Source organism: Aquarana catesbeiana, linkage group LG06 (assembly GCF_042186555.1).
Source record: "Aquarana catesbeiana isolate 2022-GZ linkage group LG06, ASM4218655v1, whole genome shotgun sequence".
Lineage (NCBI taxonomy): Eukaryota > Metazoa > Chordata > Amphibia > Anura > Ranidae > Aquarana > Aquarana catesbeiana.
Genome location: NC_133329.1, coordinates 15,629,153 through 15,649,497, shown reverse-complemented (window position 1 = coordinate 15,649,497; position 20,345 = coordinate 15,629,153). Strand labels below are relative to the sequence as shown.

Here is a 20,345-nt window from a genome sequence, read left to right as displayed (position 1 = left end):
GTTGGATCTGAGATCCGTTTGGAGAAATATCCTGGTAACTGAAGCCTGGAGAGATGTCCCGATGTGCTGGGCTTTCACCACCACATGGTTTCCACAGGCGCTGAGCGGTATTCCAATCCAATGCCGCGGCCAAAAGTGCAAGTGAAAAAATATATAAAAAAGAAAAAGAAAAAACTCCAATAGCACAATAATGCTACAAAAATGCTTTATTGGAGGGAAATGCAATGCTGCATGCAACGAGAAGACCCACAACCGAGTCACTCGATTAATCAGATAAAAAATTGGAATTCAAAACAAAGTAAAATCACATCAATGTGTGCGGGTGATCGCCCATGCGCAGAGCTTGTGTGCGTAGCGTCCCGATGATCGTTTCGTCATACGTGATGTCATCAGGGGTATACGCCCACACGCCTGTGCCAATGCTCTAAATCAGAGGTTCTCAACACCTGTCCTCAGGACCCACTAACAGGCCAGATATTATGTATTACCTTGGGGAGATGCAGACTAGAATACTGCAATCACTGAGCAGCAAACGATATCACCTGTGATGGATTTCAGTTATCTTGCAAACCTGGCCTGTTAGTGGACAGGAGTTGAGAACCACTGCTCTAAATAGTACTTTGGCAGAACAGAGAAGCACTGCAATTGGTCAGATCAAACGATCCAAAGGTGCTGTTTAAATAAACATGATCTCACAAAAGTGAGGACATTGTTCATTATAGCGCAGATATTTCTTCTATCTTTTATCTAGCATCTCCATAAAGCTGGTCAGCAGAGGGAAGCATGAAGTGCTGTAGAATTTCCTGCTAGAGGGCTGCGCTGACTTTGGACTTGATGAAACACAGTGGACCAACACCAGCAGATGACATGGCTCCCCAAATCATCATGGACTGTGGAAACTTCATGGAACTTGGATTCTGTGTCTCTTCCCTCTTCTTCCCATCTCTGGGACCTTGATTTACAAATGATATGCAAAATTTACTTTCATCCGAAAAGAGGACGACTGAGCAACAGTCCAGTCCTTTTTCTCCTTATCCCAGGTAAGATGCGTCTGATGTTGTATCTGGTTCAGGAGTGGCCTGACACAAGGAATGCGACAGTTGTAGCCCATGTCTTGAAGCACTGACACCAGCCGTAGTCCACTCCTTGTGAATCTCCCCCAAATTCTTGTAGAGGGTGTCAATGACTGTCTTCTGGACAACTGTCAATTCAGCAGTCTTGCCCATGATTTTGTAACCTACTGAACCAGACTGAGAGACCATTTAAAGGCTCAGGAAACCTTTACAGGTGTTTTGAACTAATTAGCTGATCAGAGTGTGGCACCACGAGTCCAAAATATTCAAGGTTTTCACAATATTCTAATTCTCTGAGATACTGAATTTTTGGGTTTTCACTCGCTGTAAGCCATAATCATTAAAATTAAAAGAAAGAAATGCTTGAAATATATCACTCTGTGTGCAACACATCTATATAATATACAGTGGAACCTCGGATTACGAGCATAATCCGTTCCAGGAGTATGCTCGTAATCCAAAGTACTCGCATATCAAAGCGAGTTTTCCCATTGAAGTCAGAGGCGGGGGCACTGGAGAGCCTCGGAAACGGCCGAAAAGGCCCGAGGACACTTCGGCTGACCTCTGCAAACCTCGCAAAGACTTCCTACCTGAGATTTGCCGAGGTCAGCCATGCTGTCCTTGGGCCTTTCTGTGCATTTCCGAACGTGATGTTTGGCTCTGCTCGGCTCAAGGCGCCCCCCCCCCCCCCACCTCAAGCTAAAAGCAGTACTGCACATCGCTTTGGCCTGAATCGTGCTCGTTTTGCGAGACAACACCCGCAAACTAAGTTACGATTTTTAAAAATACAGTGCTCATATTGCGAAATGCTGGTTAACCGCATTACTCGCAATCCGAGGTTCCACTGTATGAGTTTTTTTTTTCTTTTTGAATTGAATTACTGAAACCAATTAACTTTTTGATGATATTCAAATTTTTCGAGATGCACCTGTATATAGTGGGTAGAATAATTGATTTTAACAGTAAAATAACTGGATTTCCAATTGTAACACCTGAAAATAGCTGATTTTTTTTTAATGATCTCAACTTCCTCTATAAGAGGAAACCCTCAGAGCAAACAGGGCAATGCTGCATAAGCAGATACCAGAAGAAGAAATGACTCCTGCGAACAAGTGGACAACCAGACAGATGGTACAACAACACAGGCCTTGCTGCCCTCAAGGATGGGGAATCCTAGTAGACAAAGAAATAAAAAGGAAAAGGGGGAGCACCAGCCATGTGCATTATCTTTTGTAAAATAATTTATTGAATAAAATGATAAAAGAAATTACTCACAAGCGGTTGTGGAACAAGGTGCAATGTGAAACAAGCACGGACTAGCAGCAAATGGTTCTATGATGAGCAAAACCTTCCAAAAGTCTTGGAGGAACATACAAGCATCACTACCGGCTGACGCGTTTCGAAGGGAACGTCCCTTCTTCATCAGAGCTCAACAGTGCATTAGCTCTCATTAATCTGCTACTTCTCCTTCACTGTCCAGTCTCCAGGTAGAGATGTCATTTTACCCAAGCTGTGCCCCTGCTGCTGCAGTGGAGTTTGGGGACCTACCTGTGATGTCTGGCAGGCGTAACCGTTCACTGTACTGGCTGAACAGGATTACAAATCTTTGGGTAGCTGGTCCGTACACACGTATGTAAATCAGCCATGTAATTAAAGTGTATTCATAGCCAAAACATTTTTAAAGATTTAGATAGAATGTGATTTTTTTTTTTTTTTCGTTTCATCACTCTCTGCTGGGTATTTTGTCTTTGTGACCCTTGTCACTGGAACAGAAATGTATGAAAATCCAAAACATTTTGAAGTTGTATAATAGGAGGCAAGGGGGGAATTTTCCAATGAGGGCAATTTTTTGGGTAACAACCGTGTAAGTAAGGTAGTATGGTACCTCTCAATTTAGGGCAATTTCCTCTCACTTCTTGTTGTGTCTTATGCCGCGCACACACGAGCGGTTTTGCCGTCGGAATAAACTCCGAAGGTTTCTCCGACGGAATTCCATTCATGCGGTCTTGCCTAAACACGGTCAAACCAAAGTTGGACCAAAGTCTGACCGTCCAGAACGTGGTGACGTACAGCATGTACGACGGGACTAGAAAAAAGAAGTTCAAGAGCCAGTAGCCAATAGCTTCCATCTCATACTTGCTTCAGAGCATGCGTCATTTTTGGTCCGTTGGAACAGCATACAGACGAGCGTTTTTCCTGATATTGGTTTCGTCTGAAATATTTAGAACATGTTCTATTTCTAGGTCCATCAGAATTTTCAAAAAAAAAAAAGTCCGATCAGGCCCACACACGATCGGAATGGACAATGAAAAGCTTCCATCTGACTTTTTCTGTCGGACATTCCGCTCGTGTGTACGCGGCTTAATAATGAAGATAATTTCTCCAGTGATACAAAGATAGCAAAAAATAAATGTACATAATTCTTATTCTGCTGTAAGATATAATATTCTCTGCGTAGTGTACTCACATTGCTCCTCTCCTCTTCCTGCCAGGCCCTGTGTGATATGAAGATGCATATGCCAGTAATGGTGGACAGCAAAACCAGAACAACCTTCAGGAGGAGACATAAGAGGATGGTTTTATATTACTAGATAGACCTCATAACGGCACACCTTTGTAAGTCCACGCAGGGGCGTACCTAGAGCCCACCCCCTCAGGCGGAAAGGCGGCGCACCGCATGTTAGCACGTCAACGTCAGGTGACGTCACATGTAGCGCCTCCGCACACTGCGGCCTGGAACCCGGAAGAATCCTCCTCCCTCTGCTCCCCTGGGTGGCCAGGACCCTCCTACTCATCCTCTGCAAAAATGGCGCTACTTTCAGTGGGATCACTAGGGTTGGTGTCACCTGGTGTAGTAAAACATGGTGTCACCCTCCCCCCAATTTTTTTTTCCTGTTTTCTGAAAATGTGCTAAAGATGCAGCACACGGGACTTTTGGTACGCTTTCAGAAAATGCAGAAAAAAAAACGTGCAACCTAATAGAAATCTATAGGACTGCAGCTATAACTGCGAGTAAAATGTAGGAAGACCCCCTTTACATTACACAGCCCCAGTACCTCTGGACCCCTTTACATTACACAGCCCCCACACCTCTGGACCCTTTTACATTACATAGCTCCCCCCACACCTCTGGACCCCTTTACATTACACAGCCCCTCACACCTCTGGACCCCTTTACATTACACAGCCCCTCACACCTCTGGACCCCTTTACATTACAAAGCCCCTCAAACCTCTGGACCCCTTTACATTACACAGCCCCCCACACCTCTGGACCCCTTTACATTACACAACCCCCTCACACCTCTGGACCCCTTTACATTACACAGCCCCTCACACCTCTGGACCCCTTTACATTAAACAACCCCCTCACACCTCTGGACCCCTTTACATTACCCAGCCCCTCACACCTCTGGACCCCTTTACATTACACTGCCCCCCACACCTCTGGACCTCTTTACATTACACAGCCCCAATACCACTGGACCCCTTCACATTACACAGCCCCCACATCTATGGACCCCTTTACATTACACTGCCCCCACTCCTCTGGACCCCTTTACATTAAACAGCCCCCCACACCTCTGGGCCCCTTTACATTAAACAGCCCCCCACATGCCTCCCGCTGTCCCGCTGTCTATTTTGGGCTGCTGTTTCTCTATCCCATTTTGCCCCCTGCTCCACTCTTCTGTGTTAGCGGTGGAGGCCCTAGGTGTCACCCCTCTGACGGGTGTCACCTGGGTGTGGAGCCAACCTGATACCCTCCCAATGTTTGGCACCCGGGGTGGAACCCCCCCATATTGGTACGCCACTGAGTCCATGGTTCAACAGGTCCTCACCGAGTGGTAGGTTGTGATCTGGAGATCTTCACGGATCATATATATTTGCAGTAGGATCCCAGCGAACACAAGTATTAACCTCTGTAGGAGCGTCTTCTGCAATAAAACAATGCCATCAACGTTACATATGTGTCCTGTATTAGCATTCCACGTCTCAGCAAATGAAAAGACAAAACAAGGGGCTGTCTGTCTCCTCCTATAATACTACGGCTTTTACTGATATCCCACTGTGTTTGTGTTGCTTCTCCTTTAAGGCTGAGTTCACACTGGCTTAAGAACAGGCATTTGAGAGGCGTTTGACAGGCGTTAAAAACACCCCTCAGACGCCTATGCACAAGATTCAATAGACAGCACATTGTGCTGTTCACATTACAAAAACATAAAGCGTTGGCGGCGCTTTGCTTTGCTTCAAGATTGAAGCTTCATGTCGAGTCAGGAGGCGTTGAAGCTTTTCAGCACCTCCCATTCAAGTCTATGGTAACACTCCGCAAACGCTTGGCAGGCATTTTCGGCGTGATTTCGGGGAGGTTGCGGAGCGTTAAAATCTGTCACTTTCCATTGTGGAGCAGTTTTAACGCTCATCAAACGCTACGAAACCACGCATAGGGCATTTAGGGAGCATTTTAACGCTTGGAAAGCGCCCCATTCTAAAGCTCATTGACGCCTGTCTGAAGCCCATACTAACGCTTTACAAACGTTATAGGAGCGTTTGTTGAGCGTCAGTAATTTAGCAAGTGTGAACAAGCCCTAACTGTCCTATCATAAGTTGTGGGGGGGGCTGTAATTGTTAAAGCAACATAGAAAGATCAGGTGACCTGCCCTGCCAGACAAGAAGGTGCTGTTTGACAGAGCTATGCAACTCTCACGGGGTGGATGGACAGAAATACAAATCCTTTGACAGATCAAATTAAAATATCAATAACTCAAAGTTCAGACAGAAAATAGGATATTTTTATATGTGTTGCCCCCTTAAGGAGAATCATCAGCATCATTACATGAAAAAACAGCTTACTTCCAGTCTCTGTCTGTGAACAATGATGCCCCGCCATGATGCGTTTCGTCACGTGATCTTGACTTTCTCAAAGAGAAAGTGCTGATGCTGATGATTCTTCTTAAGGGTGCAACACATGTATTAAACGAGCGAGTATTATTTGTGCAGTGTATTTGTTAATGTTTCATATATTATTTTACTTTCATTTTACTTCACAGGTGGGTCAAACACATGGGTAAGCAGTTGGTGTGGATGGTGGCGGGGCACCTTCACTGGTGGTGAATACAGCAACAGTTGGGCACATACTGTATATGACTCTGGAGGAGAAGGACTTTGGTGAAATATAAATTGAGATTAACACATTGAAGACATGTTTTTTGGTGCTTTATGGACATTTATTTTATATAATGTGTGCACTGACAGTTTCTTCACTGTGAGGAATAAAGCTTTAGAGAAACATAATTGTAAGTAAAAGTCACCTTTATGCTACATCTACCCTAATACAATACCATAAAGACTACTTTTATAGTCTTTATAGAATTTACATCTTATATTGTACCATCATTTTTTATTATTACCATGTATAGCGCTCTTTTATTCAAAATCACATAATAATTATAGAAGGACAATTGCAATAAAACAAGAGGTGTGTGTTGTATGAGACAGGCTGGACGGGGGTTCCACAAGAGCTCACAATCTAAAGGAAGATACATGTTGTAGTCATTTTTACTGACAAATCATGAAGAGTGAAGTGGCTTTGCTGAAACTGATTTCACCACAAAATTTTGCTGAAATGGAAATCATCAGGGTGAGCGTAATGCACATAGATGTGTGCTATGCCATATGGCAATGTGCATTGCTTTAAAGCAACCTATTGAAATTAAATGGTCTGGAACCACACCAAAGGCACCAAATATGGTGGAAAAACTCACAGGCATACTCTAGTTTGCACATTCCCACCCTTGAATCGATGGAACGATACAAGAGAGGTGAGTTATGCCCTGTACACACGATCGGACATTCCGACAACAAAATCCAACGGATGTTGGCTCAAACTTGTCTTGCATACACACGGTAACACAAATCTTGTCGGAAATTCCGAACGCCAAGAACGCGGTGACGTACAACACGTACGAAGAGCGTACGAAGAGCCGAGAAAAATTAAGTTCAATAGCCAGTGCGGCTCTTCTGCTTGATTCCGAGCATGCGTGGAGTTTTGTGCGTCGGAATTGTGTACACACGGTCGGAATTTCAGACAACGGATTTTGTTGTCGGAAAATTGGAGATCCAGATCTCAAATTTTGTTTGTCAGAAATTCCGGTGGAAAATGTCCGATGGAGTCTACACACGGTTGGAATTTCCGACAACGAGCTCCCACCGAACATTTCCCGTCGGAAAATCCGACCATGTGTACGCGCTAGGGATGAGATTCGAGTTCATCGGCTGTTCGCAAGTTCGCAGAATTTGGGGTGTTCGCGGCAAATTCGAATGCCGCGGAACACCCTTTAAAAGTCTATGGGAGAAATCAAAAGTGCTAATTTTAAAGGCTTATATGCAACTTATTGTCATAAAAAGTATTTGGGGACCCGGGTCCTGCCCCAGGGGACATGGATCAATGCAAAAAAATTTTTAAAAACTGACATTTTTTCAGGAGCAGTGATTTTAATAATGCTTAAAGTCAAACAATAAAAGTGTAATATCCCTTTAAATTTCATACCTGGGGGGTGTCTATAGTATGCCTGTAAAGGGGCGCATGTTTCCTGTGTTTATAACAGTCTGACAGCAAAATGACATTTCAAAGGAAAAAAAGTCATTTAAAACTACTCGCGGCTATTAATGAATTGCCGGTCCGACAATACACATAAAAGTTCATTGATAAAAACGGCATGGAAATTCCCCACAGGGGAACCCCGAACCAAAATTAAAAAAAAAAAAAAAATGACGTGGGGGTCCCCCTAAATTCTATACCAGGCCCTTCAGGTCTGGTATAGATATTAAGGGGAACCCCGGCCAAAATTAAAAAAAAAATGATGTGGGGGTCCCCCTAAATTCCATACCAGACCCTTCAGGTATGGATTTTGAGGGGAACCCCGCACCAAAATTTAAAAAAAAAACGGCGTGGGGTCCCCCCAAAAATCCATACCAGCCGTTTTTAAAACTTTTTTTGCATTGATCCATGTCCCCTGGGGCAGGACCCAGGTCCCCAAACACTTTTTATGACAATAACTTGCATATAAGCCTTTAAAATTAGCACTTTTGATTATTCATGTTTGTGTCCCATAGACTTTATCGGTGTTCGCGTGTTCAAACAAACTTTTTTCCTGTTCGCATGTTCTGGTGCGAACCGAACAGGGGGGTGTTCGGCTCATCCCTAGTACGCGCCATAAGGCTTCCATCGTAACAGGAAAATTACATTTCACATAAATTTCCCAAAACCAACATATTGATCCAGCCATAAATTCAAAGATTCACTCACATATTTGTAGATAACCCAACAGGACAGGAGGGACCCTTTCAGGAGAACTGTTATAGTCAAAAGGACCTGTAAGGAAGAGGATAGAAGTACATTAGACATTTTGGAGGGTTCACATAGAACAGCATCATGCCAGCTGTGGAGGAATTGCACATTCATCTTAAGCTCGCCAGTTCCTAAATGTCTTGCAGGACAATTTTATGGGTCAGATGGTAAATGCACCAACAAGAAACAAAGCGTTACTAGACCTACTGATTATCAACAATACAGACACCTGATCACGGATGTGGAAATACGGGGCAATTTAGGAAACAGCGGTCACAGGTCAATTCGTTTCAGTATAAATCACACAAATAGGAAACATAAGGGGAATACAAAGACACTGAATTTCAAAAGAGTCAAATTCCCTAAACTACAAACCTTGCTAGAAGATATTAAATGGAGTAAAATCTTAGGAACAAAGAACACGGAGGAAAAATGGGTGTACTTTAAGAGCATATTAACCGGTTCAATACGGGGCATTTTCACCCCCTTCCTTCCCAGACCAATTTTTAGTTTTCAGCGCTGTCGCACTTTAAGCAACAATTGCGCAGTTGTGCGACGTTGTACCCAAACAAAATTGACGTCCTTTTCCCCCCACAAATAGAGCTTTCTTTTGGTGGTATTTGATCACCTCTGCGGTTTTTATTTTTTGCGCTATAAACAAAAGAAGAGCGACAATTTTTAAAAAAACACAATATTTTTTAATTTTTGCTATAATAAATATGCCAATTTAAAAAAAAAAAAAAAATTTTTCCTCAGTTTCGGCCGATACGTATTCTTCTAAATATTTTTGGTAAAAAAAATTGCAATAAGCGTATATTGATTGGTTTGCGCAAAAGTTATAGCGTCTATAAAATACGGGATAGATTTATGGCATTTTTTAAAAAAAAAATATTTATTTATTTTTTTTACTAGTAATAGCGGCGATCACAATTTTTTTTCATGACTGCGACATTATGGCGGACACATCGGACACTTTTGACACATTTTTGGGACCATTCACATTTATACAGCGATCAATGCTATAAAATTGCATTGATTACTGTGTAAATGTGACAGGCAGTGAAGGGGTTAACCACTAGGGGGCGGGGAGGGGTTAAATGCGTTTCCTAGGGAATGCTTCTAACTGTAGGGGGAGGGGACGCACAAGGGGAGGAGACCGATCAGTGTTCCTCCATTCTGGGAACACAGATCTCTCTCCTCTGAGCTGACAGGTCGTGGATCTCTGTGTTTACACACAGAGATCCACTGTCCGGCCCGGTTAACGGGCAATCGCGGGTGCCTGGCGGACATCGCGGGGCACACGCACCGGGTCCCGAGCAACGCGGTGGGCACGCGCACGCGCCCCCTAGGTGGCCGGGAACCCGAGGCCGTCATATGACGTCCACCCAGGATGGGAGATCCCATCTGTGGACGTCATATTACTATAGGCGGGTAGGGAAGTGGTTAAATAGGGGTATTAGTCAGAGCACCCAATGGGAAAATAAATTTAAAAGAGCTAATAAAAGCCCTAGGTGGCTTAACTCCAATGTAAAAATGCAGATAAAAACAAAGGAGAAGGCCTTCAAAAAATACAAGGCTGAGGGGTCATCCTCAGCATTCCAACTTTACAAAGTATGCAATAAGAAATGTAAGGGTGCAATCAGGACGGCTAAGATGGAACACGAAAAGGCACAAAGCGGAGGAGAGTAAAAAAAATCCCAAGAAATTCTTTAAGTACATAAATAGTAGGAAAGGGAGGTCAGATCATATTGGTCACATAAAGAATGATGAAGGGAATCTGGTTGCTAAGGATGGAGAGATGGCGAAGGTATTGAATTTATTGTTCTCCTCAGTCTTAACGAGAGAGAAGGGGGGCTTCACTAACCAAAACTGCAAAATTTATCATCAGGATTCAGGACACGTCACAGGAAGTACCCTCATGGCTAACAGAGGATAGAATTAGGAATAGACTTGAAAAACGTAACACTAATAAGTCACTGGGACCAGGTGGCTTGCACCCGAGGGTCCTTAACCCTGTAAGACCCCAGGTTGTAATATTAAAACATCAATTTAAACTCTACTAAAATGAACCAGCATTTTTTTTTTTTTCGTCTAAAGACCACATTTACATAATTAGTAGTTCCTATTGTTCAGCCTAGCAGTGCTATTGGATGGTAAAATTTGTAAATAGGCCTGTTTACCTGAACATTAAGTCAGCCAAATTGTGAACTTGTCTTAAAGCACACAACCGGACTTGATAAGGGAAGATTAAAGTAAGTAAACTACCTGAAATATCTTTGCTGTGATCAATAACATGTCTAGATCATGCATATATGAAGGTACTGTTGAATGCATTGAAAATATTAGATTTTGAGCTTGTTATGTCTGTGTTGTAATTTTACAACTTTGGGTTAAAGGAGTAGCAGAATTTGCCCCAACACTGATTTTTCTGGTGAGGATATCACTAATGATGCATTCTCCCTCAATACACCATTGGAGTACTTCCGAAGGTTTGTGTCAGAAGACATGATCCAGGCTCTGACAGATCACACCAATGAGTACAGCAGTCTTAAAAAAGGAGCGTCAATAGATACCAGCACAAAATAAAAAGAAGAAATGATTGGAATGTAGATGGGCCTAGTTCAAATGCCGGGAGTGCGTATGAACTGGAAAACAGACGCGCAGTACACCCCTGTTTCAGAAGTGATGTCACAGAACGGATTCCAGACTCTCTTGCAATCATTAATTTTTGTAAACAATTTGACAGTGTCTGAGATGGGGAAAAAAAGACAAACTTTGGAAACTCAGACCATGGCTTGATGTGTTCAGGGATAAATGCCTGCAGGTGGTTCCAGAAGAACACAACTCTGTGGATGAAAAATTATGATTCCTTTTAGGGGGAAATTTAGCAGCATGAAGCAATGCATGCGTGGCAAACCACATCCATGGGGGTTCAAGGTGTGGGTAAGGATAGGCATCTCTGGCATACTGTGACTATGATGTGTACCAAGGCAGTGTGAACGAAATACGTGCTAGATCTGAACTTGGATCGTCAGGAGATGTTGTGATGAAGCTGGCCTCCACACTTCCATAAGGTCACAACTACAAGATCTATGCAGACAACTATTTCACCTGCGTCCCGCTGATTGTTAAGCTGTTTGACCAGGGAATTCATTACACTGGAACAGCCAGGCATTTGTTGTTGGAAATTCCGACCGTGTGTACGCGGAATAAGAGTGGTAAGGATGTGGAATTCTCTTCCACAAGCAGTGGTTTCAGTGGGGAGCATCAATTAATAAAAAAAAAAAAACTATTAGCTAAGCACCTAAATGACCTTAACATACAGGGATATACAATGTAATACCGACATAAAAGCACACACATAGGTTGGACTTGATGGACTTGTGCCTCTTTTTTAAACATTGCCTACTATGTAATTGCAAAAAAAATCCAGGAATGTGTTATATTACGGATGAAAATAGAAGCTGCGCTGCTGAAAATGGCGCATAAACAGCAGAGCCGGCCGGCTGCAAACAAAACCCGTCCAAGAAGGCGTGGTGACATCAGCACGTATCCTCCCCCAGACGCGTTTCGTCATAGCCGGCTCTCCTGTTTGCTGATTTTACTTTTTTAAAGTGTAAGTGTAATACTTATATTTTTAAATAAATACTGTTTAAGGCAATATTATGCTATGGTTGGTCTTCTCTCTTTATGCATGGCTGAGGTACTGAGTTTTTTTGTCTGAGTCGTACGGCGCCTGGAGCGTTTGGAGAATTCATACAGTTATCCAAACAAAGCTTGCCAAACAATCTTCCATACAAGCAAAAGGCCTTGGCTGGGCTATAGCCATCTGCCTGGTTTTGCTTGCCAGCTGGTAAGCGAGTTTTTCTTAAGGTGGTGGCATGATTTGTTGATCAAGCTCACTTTGGTGTCTTGGATCATAATTGAACTGTCGTTTCATCACATTTTTTACTTACAAGGAATTGTTTGGATTTAACCTTAAAGCAGTGCAGCTTCTCCTTTCCATACTTTGTTTTGTGCATATCTCACAATAAGTTGCTGCTCATTGGACTGTTTTCAGTTATTACTTTTTGACATATTTATTTCATTATCTTTTACTGAGCGCGGTTTTTCCCCTTCATTTTGTGTTATACTGCGACCTTGTTTTTTTTTTGTTAAATTCAGATCAACAGAGGTGGATAAGGGCAGCTTTAATTTAGAACTTTTATAGAACTTGCTCAAATTTTTAAATGGTTTGTGTTCACCGATTTCTGGATGTTTCCATTCTTCATTAGAATAATTTACTTAAGCGCTGATATGATAGATTAAGACCTAAATAATATGTGAAACACTAGTTCAGCTGCAACTCTTTAAATGTGCTCTGATACCACATACATGATTAGTAATAAAATAGTAATAGTGCGCTTAAACCCAACTTATATATAATGATACACAGTGCTGTAAACACCAATAGTCTGTAGGTATACAAAATAAACAAAAATTCGTAATATTATATTATTACTTCTTCTGTGGGTAGACGTAAAAAAATGCGTACAGTGCACATGCAGTGATAATACAAAGATGAAAAGAAAGTTCCAACGAAAAAATCACCGCCACCCAATGGCATCACGGGGGGGGGCACAGAGGGGCCCCTGACCCCCCCTAACATTATGCTGTGCCCCACCAATTTAAAAAAAAAAATTTCTTACAAAAAGGCAATGTCTTTTTGTTTGCATTCGTAGCGGATGCACCACATCTTACTCAGGCCGCCTCTGGAGTAACACAGTCTCTATTGAGAGGGAGAGCGTCCCCAGTCAGCTCCTGCGGGTGATTCCTCCCCCCCTCCCTCTGCTTGCTGACACTGCATAATGCGAGCGCTCACACAACCATGGCCGCCCGATCTGCTCCTTCCCCTTCATCCTCATTGGCAAGGAGAAGAGCGAGTTGCAGGAAGGACTCCACCAGGACTCTCAGTTACTGAAAAAACAGACTGATTTCTCCCATCCTTAGGACAGGAGAACCAGCCTGTAAATTCCAAGAGATGCCAGACCAGCGCTGTCAATAGCAGGGGCAGGACAGCAAGAGGAGGCTGGGGAACCCCACAGTGGCAGAACACCAGGGCCCGGTGGCAAGACAACCTTTGCAACCCTGATAGTTCTCCCACTGCCACCCTACCACCATTCTACCACCCTGGGGGGACCCAATACAGTAGGAAGGGAGCTCACAGAACATGTGAAAGGGCCGTTGTGGGATCGTAGTAAAGCGCCCCAGGATTTTATATTTTATTATATTATATTTTATATATATATATATATATATATATATATATATATATATATAGCAATATCTGACTCCGGGGTCTTACCATTCTATCTTTTTGAAGGTATGCAGGAACTTTACACCTAGGTGGAACTTTCTTTTTCCCTTTGTACTATCACTGCGTGTGTACGCATTTTTTTACGTCTACCCACAGAAGAAGTAGTAACAATATCATATTACCAATTTCCATTCTTCATTGCCATTTTTTGGGTAGAGATACCACTACTTATAGCACAGCCAATGTTACATTGGCCATCACCAACAGTTCAATTATCTCAATCACCAATTTCTTGATGCTGTAGTGTGCGTTTGCTACATTGAAATGTATTTAATCTTCCATTATTTACACAGCTACTACTTGAAATGAAGTTTTTAGATACTTACATTATACAGCAGTAAGTCCAATATCAAAAGCAGTATTACAGGTATCTGCATAATAAAAAATACAGTTTATGCAAAAGATGCACGTCCAACATGTTACACCACCCCACGTGTCCCTCTATCCCTCATTGTCCTTATAGTTATAATAATAATAATAATAATAATAATAATAATAATAATAATAATAATGTTTCTCCACCCCTTATGTCTTTCCACCCTACATGTCCCCCATGTCCCTATACCCCACATTCCCCCACGTCCCTATACCCCACATGTCCCCCACGTCCCTATACCCCACATTCCCCCACGTCCCTATACCCCACATGTCCCCCACGTCCCTATACCCCACATTCCCCCATGTCCCTATACCCCACATGTCCCCACGTCCCTATACCCCACATTCCCCCACGTCCCTATACCACACATTCCCCCACGTCCCTATACCCCACATGTCCCCTCATCCCTATACCCCACATTCCCCCACGTCCCTATACCCCACATTCCCCCACTTCCCTATACCCCACAACCCCCCCATGTCCCTTGTGACGGACCCCCATAATCAAGATGAGTCTGCCCACTGTAAATGCTTCCTCTGTCCGGTACCACACGATCCCAGATCCCACAGAGCACCCACTCATTAGCTGTAACTCAATGTAGGGTGAAAACAACAGACTGTTTCTGTTCCTAACAGATATACATTCCCCCCCCCCCCCCTTTGAATTCAGGGTGGGGTAAACTGTCCAATCAGAAATAAGGATCACTGGGGCATTCATACATTTGAACAATAGAACACCTTATCAGCAGGGAGGGCTGTTGGAGGAATTCCCCCCCTTCCCTCTCTGCCCTGCCCCCGGTTTACATGCCAGGAACACAAGTTCAACAGCATGAGACAACATACTATATATACAACATTCCAGTGTGGCTGTACAGCGAGTCCAACTAGCACAGATCAGACTGGGGTTCTCGGTTACCCTGTGCCCGACACAGTGGGATTTACACATAGGAGGGGCCAGGGGAGCTGGATAAGGAGTTTCCAGAGCTCTTTAAGGTAATCTGGGTTCCACAAGCCCCCCCACCCAAAGTGTCTCTCGTCACATCCCTATACCCCCCCATTCCTCCATGTCTTTCTACTTCACATGTCCTCCATGTCCTTCCACCCCACTTATCCCTCTACTTCATATGTTTCTCCCACCTTGATGTCCCTTCTCCCTAAATATTCCAGATGTCCCTTCAACCCTCATATTCCTCCATCCCTCATAACCCTTATGTTCCACCACCTCTCATGTCCAATATGACCCCCACCCCTCATGTCTCTCTAACCCCCACGCCCCTTATGTCCCTTCACTCCACATATTCCTTACATCTCTCTACCCTATAAATGTATACTATGTGACCTGAAAATTTGCTTTCTAGGCACACAGACCTACTGTAGTCATAGACAGGATCTGGAGCAACATTTCTGTGGGAACTTCTTTTTTTATTTTTCTATGCATGTCACTTCCTGCCCAGTAACCCAACTTGTTAACTGTAGACAAATGAAATGACATTTCAAGCCTTTTATATATACATTGGGATTAGCCACTTTTGTTTGTATAGAGAAGGGAAGAGCTAAAACCTCTCTCAGATTTTGGTTGCTGAAAATATCCCTGCTGGGGCAATTTACTCTCACTTCCTGTCCTGGAGAAGACCCCCACTCAGGGCTTTTTTTCTCAGGGAATAGGTGCAGGAACTCCCTCCTTTTCGAATCACCCCTTGTCTATGCCCCCTACACACCTCTGAGCACCGACCTTGGGTTCCACCCCCTACCCACCTCCCAGCAGCCTCCCTTCCAGGGAATACAGAACCAAGTAATTTGTATAGAATTTGATACTGATAACAAGAAAAGCAATAAAATAGATCCCCTGCAGCCAACAACAATAGACAACCCCCATTCAATACCATACCCCCAGCAACAATAGACCCCCAACTAGCAATAATAGATTTCCCAACCGCCAGCAACAATAGACCCCTCCCTCAACAGTAGATCCCTTCCAGCAACAAGTAACCCCCCTCCCACAACAATAGATCCTCCACCAGCAACAATAAACCTCCCCAGCAACACTAGACCCCCCACAACAATTAATCCCCCCCAGCAACCATTGATCCCCCAGCAGCCAGCATTAGTAGTCCCTCCAGTATACTATAGTACCCCTCGCCATTACATGCATTCTGTGTTGAAGGTGCAGGAACTGCGTTCCCCCGCGTTCCCGCTGAAAAAAAACCCTGCCCCCACCTATAACTGCCATAGCACTTTTGAGTAGACTGATTCTTTAATTCCATAGCAGCAAGATGATTAACTACAACTCTCTCTTTACCCCAGGGTGTAAATATGTAGACAGGTACTTACAACGAGAATCAGCAACATTTCTGGAATAGAAAAATAATACAATGTAAGTTATAATACAATTAATTAAAGAAAATAAAAACACAAATTTTGGTCAGAAACTTTGCACTGTATTTTTTAATACTGCGCCTCTGTATTCATTCATGAGTTCCTTTTCTCCATCTCTCTCTCTCTCCCTCTCCCTCTCTCTCCCTCTCCCTCTCTCTCCCTCTCCATCTCTCTCCCTCTCTCTCTCTCTCTCTCTCCATTCCTTTCCCTCTATCTCTTTCTTACTCCCTCTCTTTCCCCATCTCTCTCTCTCTCCCCCTTCAGCCCAGCACCCATCTTCTTTTTCATTGCTCTCTTTTCCTCCATCTCTTTCCTTCTTTTCCACTCCTTTCTTCTCTTCTTCATCTCTCTTGCTTGTTCCTTTTTCCTCACTTTTTTTCTTTTTTATTGCCCCCTCTTTACCTCTTTATCCCTCCCCCCTGCTTTGAAAGGAAATTCCAATGCCTATACCTGATTTAATAATTAGTTACTATTTCAGATTTTTGAATTTTTCTCATTTTGAATTTCCAAATTTCCGAATTTTCTAATCTATGAATGTATGAATGTACGAATTTCCGAATTTTCTAATCTATGAATGTATGAATGTACGAATTTACGAATTTTCTAATTTACGAATGTATGAATTTACAATTTTACAAATTTACAAACTTACAAATGTACGAATGTACGAATTTACGAACTGCGATCATAACGAATGACCCGAAAAACGAAAAAAGAAAAAAAAACGAATGAAACGAAAACGAACAAATTTTTTGGCAGTGCACATGTCTACCATTTTCTACTATCTCCCCCCCCCCCCTATTCTTTCAAGATTTTTCCCACTCCTCACTTGTCTCTTCCACCACCCCCACACCCCTCTTTCTTTCTCCCTATTCCCCAAATTCTTCTTTGAAAAACAATAGAATGTAGAATGTCTCTTTTCCTGGCTCTCTCTCCTCTCTCCTCCTTGTAGAATGTCTCTTTCCTGGCTCTCTATCCTCTCTCCTCCTTGTAGAATGTCTCTTTCCTGGCTCTCCTCTCTCCTCCTTGTAGAATGTCTCTTTCCTGGCTCTCTATCCTCTCTCCTCCTTGTAGAATGTCTCTTTCCTGGCTCTCCTCTCTCCTCCTTGTAGAATGTCTCTTTCCTGGCTCTCCTCTCTCCTCCTTGTAGAATGTCTCTTTCCTGGCTCTCGCCTCTCTCCTCCCTGTAGAATGTCTCTTTTCCTGGCTCTCTCTCCTCTCTCCTCCCTGTAGAATGTCTCTTTCCTGGCTCTCCTCTCTCCTCCTTGTAGAATGTCTCTTTCCTGGCTCTCGCCTCTCTCCTCCCTGTAGAATGTCTCTTTCCTGGCTCTCTCCTCCTTGTAGAATGTCTCTTTTCCTGGCTCTCTCTCCTCTCTCCTCCCTGTAGAATGTCTCTTTCCTGGCTCTCTCTCCTCTCTCCTCCTTGTAGAATGTCTCTTTCCTGGCTCTCTCTCCTCTCTCCTCCTTGTAGAATGTCTCTTTCCTGGCTCTCTCTCCTCTCTCCTCCCTGTAGAATGTCTCTTTCCTGGCTCTCGCCTCTCTCCTCCCTGTAGAATGTCTCTTTCCTGGCTCTCTCTCCTCTCTCCTCCTTGTAGAATGTCTCTTTCCTGGCTCTCCTCTCTCCTCCTTGTAGAATGTCTCTTTCCTGGCTCTCTCTCCTCTCTCCTCCTTGTAGAATGTCTCTTTCCTGGCTCTCTATCCTCTCTCCTCCTTGTAGAATGTCTCTTTCCTGGCTCTCTATCCTCTCTCCTCCTTGTAGAATGTCTCTTTCCTGGCTCTCTCCTCTCTCCTCCTTGTAGAATGTCTCTTTTCCTGGCTCTCCCTCCTCTCTCCTCCTTGTAGAATGTCTCTTTCCTGGCTCTCCCTCCTCTCTCCTCCTTGTAGAATGTCTCTTTTCCTGGCTCTCCCTCCTCTCTCCTCCTTGTAGAATGTCTCTTTCCTGGCTCTCTCTCCTCTCTCCTCCTTGTAGAATGTCTCTTTCCTGGCTCTCTCTACTCTCTCCTCCTTGTAGAATGTCTCTTTCCTGGCTCTCTCTCCTCTCTCCTCCCTGTAGAATGTCTCTTTCCTGGCTCTCTCTCCTCTCTCCTCCTTGTAGAATGTCTCTTTTCCTGGCTCTCCCTCCTCTCTCCTCCTTGTAGAATGTCTCTTTCCTGGCTCTCTATCCTCTCTCCTCCTTGTAGAATGTCTCTTTCCTGGCTCTCTCCTCTCTCCTCCTTGTAGAATGTCTCTTTTCCTGGCTCTCCCTCCTCTCTCCTCCTTGTAGAATGTCTCTTTCCTGGCTCTCCCTCCTCTCTCCTCCTTGTAGAATGTCTCTTTCCTGGCTCTCTCTTCTCTCTCCTCCTTGTAGAATGTCTCTTTCCTGGCTCTCCCTCCTCTCTCCTCCTTGTAGAATGTCTCTTTCCTGGCTCTCTCTCCTCTCTCCTCCTTGTAGAATGTCTCTTTCCTGGCTCTCTCTACTCTCTCCTCCTTGTAGAATGTCTCTTTCCTGGCTCTCTCTCCTCCCTGTAGAATGTCTCTTTCCTGGCTCTCTCTCCTCTCTCTTTCTTGTAGAATGTCTCTTTCCTGGCTCTCCCTCCTCTCTCCTCCTTGTAGAATGTCTCTTTCCTGGCTCTCTCTCCTCTCTCCTCCTTGTAGAATGTCTCTTCCTTGGCTCTCTCCTCTCTTATCCTCCTCACCCCATCCTGCACTCTTCTGTCTCTTACCCGCAGTGGTCTCTTCCTCTTCACCTCTCTGCTGTCTCTCCTCTGATGGATTGGTATCCTCTGTCTGGTTCTCATACTGGTGTTGCCCTTTTCTTCTCTCGCTTTCGTTTCCACCTGATGATGAGTATTAGGTGTGCTATTGGCTCATACGTCATACCACTGTCACACCTGGATCAATGTCTTCTTTTAACCCCTTCCTGTCTGGATAGCAGTCACTATGTCTATAGAAGGAAAGGTGGTGAACACAACGAGCAAAAGTGGAAGCAGATTCATTGAGACTGAGATGGAAGATGGGAGAAGTTTGTCACCGGCACACCAAGGATCTCCAGAATTGGGCTAAAGCTTTATTCAGCCATCACATCATGGTTACCCCTCGCTCGCGCCACAGCTCCCTCAGATCGTTCAGTAACTCCTCAGAAGTCGATCTGCGGAGTCCTGTTCTGTCTGGATTAGGAGGAAAGATGAACTCTGATGGGCGGAGTTATAGGATATCACTGAGGAGCTGGGGTTGGACGGTCCAGAGTGAGGAAAAAAAAAAAAGGGCAGCCTGCCAAGTTTTTCGCAACATTGTCTGTGCTGGTAGATAACTAGAAACATTGTAACTCTTCCTTCTTAGATCAAAGGAATGAAGGAGGGAAGTTTATCCACTTGTTTCTTACAAAGTTAAAATCTGTATTTTTTGCTAGAAAATTACTTGGAACCCCCAAACATTATATATATATATATATATATATATATATATATATATATATATATATATATATTAGCAGAGACCCTACAGAATAAAATGGCGATTGTTTCAATAATTTATGTCACACTGTATTTGCGCAGCTGCCTTTCAATTGCTATTTTTTGGGAAAAAATACACTTTAATTAATAAAAAAATAAAAATAATAATAAAAACAATAATAAAAAAAAAACAGTAAAGTTAGCCCAATTTTTTTGTATAATGTGAAAGATGATGTTACACCGCGACAATCGTAATCTTTATTCGAAGCAAAAAAAAAAAAATTGCGATTCTCATTTTACCCAGAATCGTGCAGCTCTAGTAAACATGTGTCTACCATCTTCTTGACTTCTTGAATTTAAAAAAAATTCTCATATGCCATGTTT

At 43.5% G+C, this 20,345-nt stretch overlaps 1 protein-coding gene across 1 annotated transcript in view; it reads right to left on the bottom strand.

The window, feature by feature from the left end:
- Nucleotides 1–19,687, bottom strand: part of LOC141148173 (uncharacterized) — a 61,558-nt gene extending 41,871 nt beyond the window's left edge. Inside the window, exons 1-6 of the mRNA XM_073635367.1 lie at nt 19,233–19,687; nt 16,486–16,505; nt 14,103–14,147; nt 8,379–8,444; nt 4,912–5,007; nt 3,541–3,624 (exon numbers count right to left, since the gene is read on the bottom strand). Coding sequence (XP_073491468.1) covers nt 3,541–3,624; nt 4,912–5,007; nt 8,379–8,444; nt 14,103–14,147; nt 16,486–16,503 — 309 coding nt within the window. The 5' untranslated portion in view covers nt 16,504–16,505; nt 19,233–19,687. The remainder of the gene's footprint in view (nt 1–3,540; nt 3,625–4,911; nt 5,008–8,378; nt 8,445–14,102; nt 14,148–16,485; nt 16,506–19,232) is intronic.
- Between the last annotated feature and the right edge of the window lie 658 nt (nt 19,688–20,345).